Source organism: Mesoplodon densirostris, chromosome X (assembly GCF_025265405.1).
Source record: "Mesoplodon densirostris isolate mMesDen1 chromosome X, mMesDen1 primary haplotype, whole genome shotgun sequence".
Lineage (NCBI taxonomy): Eukaryota > Metazoa > Chordata > Mammalia > Artiodactyla > Ziphiidae > Mesoplodon > Mesoplodon densirostris.
Window position 1 is genome coordinate 73,662,057 of NC_082681.1, and position 7,037 is coordinate 73,669,093.

General features: G+C 37.8%; 1 protein-coding gene across 6 annotated transcripts in view; it reads left to right on the top strand.

Moving 5' to 3' along the window:
• ATRX (ATRX chromatin remodeler) overlaps positions 1–3,572 on the top strand; it is a 236,528-nt gene extending 232,956 nt beyond the window's left edge. For all 6 annotated transcript variants that reach the window (XM_060088120.1, XM_060088116.1, XM_060088118.1 and 3 more), the window contains one exon: positions 207–3,572. In XM_060088120.1, the coding sequence (XP_059944103.1) occupies positions 207–485 (279 nt within the window). In that variant the 3' untranslated portion in view covers positions 486–3,572. The remainder of the gene's footprint in view (positions 1–206) is intronic.
• The last annotated feature ends 3,465 nt before the right edge of the window (positions 3,573–7,037 follow it).

Below are 7,037 nucleotides of genomic sequence, written 5' to 3' on the forward strand. Positions count from 1 at the left end.
TAAGAGAATTTAGCCCTAAATGGTGTTACTAACCGGTTTCTACAGTAATGGTCCTGTGAATGCCATCAAATTAGTAATGCTGATAACAATAATGTGTTTTCCTTTTGGTATGGTACCCCCTTAACAAATTGATTTTAACTCAAAACTTGATACTGCCTCTTTGAGACAGGTCATGCACTTGTAACAGCTCTCTTTTCTCTCTTTAGTTAATCAGCTGTGTTCAGCGAATACTTATGAACCGAAGGCTCCAGCAGCAGTACAATCAGCAGCAACAGCAGCAAATGACTTATCAACAAGCAACACTGGGTCACCTCATGATGCCAAAGCCTCCAAATTTAATCATGAATCCTTCTAACTACCAGCAGATTGATATGAGAGGAATGTATCAGTCAGTGGCTGGTGGTATGCAGCCACCACCATTACAGCGTGCACCGCCCCCAATGAGAAGCAAAAATCCGGGACCTTCCCAAGGGAAATCAATGTGATTTTGCACTAAAAGTTTAAAAGATTGCTAAAATCATAGAAAGATCTTTTATTTTTTTAGGAATCAATGAATGAACAGAACTCAACTGTATAAATAGTTTGTTTCCCTGAAATGGCAATCTTCCATATTAGTTTAAAATTTTTTTTAATAGGGCATACCATTTCTTCCTGACATTTGTCAGTGATGTTGCCTAGAATCTTCTTACACACACTGAGTACAGAAGATCTTTCAAATTGTTTTCAGTGAAAACAAGTCCTTCCATAACAGTAACAACTCCACAGATTTCCTCTCTAAATTTTTATGCCTGCTTTTAGCGACCATAAAATTGTCATAAATTAGTGAATTTATGAAAGAATACAGATTTATATATTCATTCTTTACATATAAAAACACACAGCTGAGTTCTTAGAGTTGATTCCTCAAGTTATGTAATACTTTTGTATTAATCCATTTCTTGATTAAATGATTGAAATGGTTTTAATGTTCTTTTGACTGAAGTCTGAAACTGGGCTCCTACTTTATCATATCTGTGACTGAAAATTAGAAACTAAGGGTTATCTTTGACACAGAATTGTGTGCAATATTCTTAAATACTACTGCTCTAAAACTTGGAGGAGTCTTGCAGTTATCTTAGCATTGTATAAACAGCCTTAAGTACAGCTTAAGAAGAGAATTCCTTTTTCTTCTGTAGTCTTTCTGCCATTTTTTATTTTCAGTTATATGTGCTGAAATAATTACTGGTAAAATTTCAGGGTTGTGGATTATCTTCCACACAAGAATTTTCTCTCTCCTGGCACTAATATAAAGCACATCTCTTAACTGCTTGGTGTCAGTGCTAGTGCTTCATCCTGTTGCTGGCAGTGGGATGTGGACTAACAAAATCAAGTTCTAGCATTTTAGGAGGTTAAGGATGGTGTTGTGGTTGTTAGCTTCACACCCTGTTTTATAAACAACATCAAAATGGCAGAACCATTGCTGACTTTAAGTTCACATGAGGAATGTGCTTTAAAACAATTCCCAGTACTGTCAGTATTGTGAAATAATTCCTCCTAAAGATAAGGTTCACTGGCTTCTATGCTCTTCTTTTCTCTCATCAGTATGTTCTTTTTTCCCAACCACATTTTCTTTTTTTTTTTTTTTTTTTTTGCGGTATGCGGGCCTCTCACTGTTGTGGCCTCCCCCGTTGCGGAGCACAGGCTCCGGACGCGCAGGCTCCGGACGCGCAGGCTCAGCGGCCATGGCTCACGGGCCCAGCCGCTCCGCGGCATATGGGATCCTCCCAGACCGGGGCACGAACCCGTATCCCCTGCATCGGCAGGCGGACTCTCAACCACTTGCGCCACCAGGGAGGCCCCCAACCACATTTTCTTATGTACATTTTTTTTTTTTGGTGGTACGCGGGCCTCTCACTGTTGTGGCCTCTCCCGTTGTGGAGCACAGGCTCCGGACACGCAGGCTCAGTGGCCATGGCTTACGGGCCCAGCCGCCCCGCGGCATGTGGGATCCTCCCGGACTGGGGCACTAACCTGTGTCCCCTGCATCGGCAGGCGGACTCCCAACCACTGCACCACCAGGGAAGCCCTCTTACGTAAATTTTGTTTCAAAGCTCGTTTTTTTTTTTTTAGTTTAGATCTGTGAGGCAATTTTCTGATCAAAATTAATTCATCTCTAATGCCCTTTTATGAGGTTTTACTAGAAAGTCATTACATTGTCGTTTTTCTTAATCCAGGCTTGTAGAAATGACTTATAAGCTTATTCATGTACAATTTGGTTGCTTGAGTTTCTTAAAGAAAAAGATTGTTAGACTATGAGAGTCCACTCAACATGACGAAACTATTTTTGAGATGGTGACGTAACATGTAGTGGAAATAGCCAGTGAATTCCAAAAAAGAGAAAGCTGGGTGGAGGATTAGCTTTAGGTATCACTGGATTAGAATGAAGAATGAGTTTAACATTAGCTAAAACTGTTTTGAATTGTTAGGATGATTAAGAGATTTCCACTTTGATCATAAAAACTAGTGGTAAACATCCAAGAGTACTAAGTTTGTCATATAGAATTTTGAGGTTTGGTGGATCCACCCTCCACCTTCCTGTGGTGAGTTATCACTAACAAATTCCATGTATTTGGATATTATGCCAGCCATATAATCAAGTTCATTCAATTGGTGTGTGGGGGAGGGTGTTTTTACTTCAGAAGAAATGAAAGAGACAGGATTTATGAGATAAATCTTTGAAGACAGTATACTTTGGCCAACTGTTATCAATTGGTATTTCTACAAGTCCAGAATACTTTAAACCTGATTTACTAGACTTGTGAACTTTCATCATGGTCTGATTGCTTGCTCAAAGACATAGGTGTCAAAATTTTAGGCAACCTTCTAAACCTTTTCCCCCATGAATGAAACTATAAATTAAAGGATAATACATAGAATAATGAATTGGAAATAAGAGAGTTTGAGATAAAACTTGGACCACTTTGCATACTCTTCTTCACTTGACATTTTAGCTACATAATATGTACTTTGAGTATAACATCAAGCTTTAACAAATATTTAAAGACAAAATCACATCAATAAGATACTAAAAGGCTCATTTTTATATTTGTTTTAGATGTTTTAAATAGTTGCAATGGCTTAAAAAATGACGATTTAAAATGTTGCTTGTAATACAGTTTTGCCTGCTAAATTCTCCACATTTTGTAACCTGTTTTATTTCTTTGGGTGTAAAGCGTTTTTGCTTAGTATTGTGATATTGTATATGTTTTGTCCCAGTTGTATAGTAATGTTTCAGTCCATCATCCAGCTTTGGCTGCTGAAATCATACAGCTGTGAAGACTTGCCTTTGTTTCTGTTAGACTGCTTTTCAGTTCCGTATTGAGTATCTTAAGTACTGTAGAAAAGATGTTACTTCTTCCTTTAAGGCTGTTTTGTAATATATATAAGGACTGGAATTGTGTTTTTAAAGAAAAGCATTCAAGTATGACAATAATACTATCTGTGTTTTCACCATTCAAAGTGCTGTTTAGTAGTTGAAACTTAAACTATTTAATGTCATTTAATAAAGTGACCAAAATGTGTTGTGCTCTTTATTGCATTTTCACAGCTTTGAAAATCTGTGCACATATTGTTTCATAGAAAATGTATAGCTTTTTATGTGCTATTTAATGGTGGTTCTTTTGCACATTTAGTTATTTAATATTGGGAGGTTAAGAAGTTTGGTTTTTAAATCTGTTATATACTAAATTCTGTAAAAGGAGATCTCAAACCTCAAAAATAATTTACATCCCAGGAAGTCTATGTGTGTTTGTGTTAGTTTTGGTTGTCTGTGTGTAATCCAGTATCATTTGCTGCTTCCCAACTGCTGTGTCACTCATTTAAGTCAAGCAGAGCTACAACTCCACACTTGATACAAAAGCTGCTTACTATCCCGGAGCAATAGCGGGTTGATGGAAACCTTGTTACCTGACCTCCAAAGAAGGTGAATATTTTGTAGTCTTCCCTTAGCTATGCCCATTCTCCCTCTAGTATCATAAAATCAGATACATATTTCTGTACCCTAAACAAAACTTTAAAGACAATTAATTACATACCCCAGTAAAAATTGTTTCCTTTGAGGGTGGCATGTTGTGAGATATTTTAACAGTAAAATAGGTCATCCTTTTACATGCTTATTTCACTAAAAATTATGTTCAGGTTATTCCCCACCTTAGTTCACCAGACTTAATCTCAAGTGACTTTTGGCTATCTCCAAATCAAATCTACCCTTAGAGATGAAATTCTTCCACCGTTGATTTTTTCTTCAAAAGTATGTAATCTTTGCCAATCTCAAAGGAGTGACCAAGTTTCAGAAATGCTTTTTGTCTGTGCAACATTTTATATATGCTGTTATATGGAAGTGAATAAAAATTTAAAATCCAAAATATATACTGTTTCTAAGCTCAATATCTGCCAGGTAACCAAACTGCCCACATCACTCATGTTGGATCTAATAAGAGAATGGCCCTTGCGGCCCCTAGTTTTACTCCCCAGAGTATGGACTACCATAAAATTTCTTTACAGTATTTACTGCCACCCTCTCTTTGGAATAAACTTCCTGACACCATTGAGCCTACTTGGCTGACTATGGAAATCACTCTTCCTCCCCCGACTCTAGGGATCTGTCTTTCTGATAGTGACCACTGCATACCTTCACCAAGGGAGGTGTGACAAGGAAGGCAGCATATAAATTGACACCTTTATTAAAAACAATAAAGATAAAGCTCTAAAGGAATGAAAGGGTGAGACAAATCCTAAAATACAGCAGCTCCTTTTTTAATACTCAGAACTGCCACATTTTCCAAGCAGTCTCTACCCAGCAGCACTCTTCAGCATTCTGCTCCTGAACATTATGCCCTCACTTCTCCTCCCTGATAGAAACACGTTAAGGGAGGGGGAGCTTGGCTCCAATCTCCTTTGGGTAATCATATCAGATGACTACTGAGAGACTTCTACCTATTAAGTAGACTCAGCCCCCTGCCTATAGTTCTCACATCAAATATGTGCTGGTTTTCAAGAAAGGTGACGAGAGATGACTTATCAGATGCAAGGACGGGATTTGTTGCAGGTATATGAGGAGAAAGTGTAGTATTGAAAGAAAAAGAACAAAGGTAGAGAAGGATCGGGAAAGACAGACTAGATTGGAGTGGATTGATGGAGGACCTTGAAATCCTGAATGAGTAATTCAATACGGAGGATAACAAGGGTTTGTGAGGGAGCAGATGTGTTCAAAGTAGCAGGTAAAGATAGTGATTTGGGCAGGGATAATTTGAATGGTTAGGTGAAGAAAGATTGCAGACAGGAAGATGGATAATTAGGCATTCAGTGACCAGACTACTGACAATTTTAAGGACAAAAGGCACAGTCATCAGAGCTTGTATAGGATAGTGAACTTCTTAAATTGTAAGAAAAACCTTATTTCCTTTTACCCTTCCCCAAGGAGCCCACTTTGTTCAGGATTTCTGATTTTACATACAAAAGTTCACTTACTCTTTGTTTACCCTCTCAAACATAGTGATAAATGCATTAGTGGCATTCCTGTTCTTTCACAATTTTTCATTACTCCTAATTAACCCGTATACATTATTTGCAGAAAGTGAGTTTGGTCCATTTAACTAAGTCGAGTGTAATTCTACATCTTTCCTCAAGCTAACTCTTCAAAGGGCTAAATCCACTCCTGTTACTTTTCCTTGAGACCCATCTATTCCAAGGGCTAGTATCTCAGTTGGTAATGTTATATTTATAAGCTTCCCTTGTTATTTTCAAAGTGCTTTGTGCTTATTACGTGTTAGCATGTGTACAACATATCTGTGAGAAAAGTGAGGAGAACAGTTACATTTTCCTCATGACAGTTAAGCTAAAAGACCAAAATCAAATCTATTGGCACTTAGGAGGCAGAAGACATAATCTAGTCAAGTTATCTGAACCTTTCATGTCTCATTTGGAAAATGGGACTATAATAACACCTTACTTTCTTGAAGGCAGGAGGCTGGACCAGGTGATTTCTTGAGGTCCTTTTCAGCTCCAAGAGTTAGGGTTTAGCTGTGAGTAAAGCACAGTTTGAAGCCAAAAGGCAATGTTTGTCTAAAGTTACACAGTACGTTTGTGAACAATTAGAAATCCCTTCCCTTTAGCTAACCCTCTCCCCTACTAAGCTATACCTTTTCTTTTCCTCTGCTTAGAAAAATGAGAGGTCTGACAGGCATTTTAATGACAAAGCAGGTAAGTCAAGTTGTAATTGGCTCTAATTACCACTTCCATAAGCTGTAACCTCCTTTATCTTTTGCCCAGGGGCACTCTCAGAGCTGTGTTTCTTACTGCTTCTGGAACTCTGCAGAAAATGAAAAAACATGTTTAAGGATCTGATTCTTATAGCTTGGTCACCTGATTGGGTTATATATTATACATGACAAAACATCAAGGTAAATCCGCTTTTGTAAAGTCAGCTTTTAAGCAAATAATTGGTAATTTCCCATTTGATTGTTCATAACTGCAAAGCCCAAATTAGGCCGATATTTAAATTGTCTGGTCTGGACAAAGTTTATAGTGAGTAGGAGGCAATATTTGTTTATATTGACTCTTATGTAACAACGCATATGGCATACTTTTTGAGATGTAGGTTTTATAATAGTCAAATCTTGTGACGAAAACTACAAAAACTAATAGAAGAGTGAAATAGTGATCATTTTTTTCTGTAGCTGCTTGTCCCCACCTGCCAGTAGCAAAGCAGGTAGAAGCTTGTGTCTGGCTCGCTGAATACATTTCAATGAAAACAAAACCAAACAAAAAAGAAAAAGAAACGTGGTTAATATAATCATTTGAGGTATTGTTCGTTCATTACCAGCTCTTGGTAGGTTTTCAATAATATACAGCATGGAGGTTGGCCTTCAAAGGCTTTAGTGATACAGGCTTGCTTGGACCCTATCCTTAGCAAAGTAAACCTTTTTTTCTATTAGCAAGTGTTTCTGTCCTCTCTTCCCATATCTTGCACACTCTACTGTGTGTGCTAAGCTCAAATG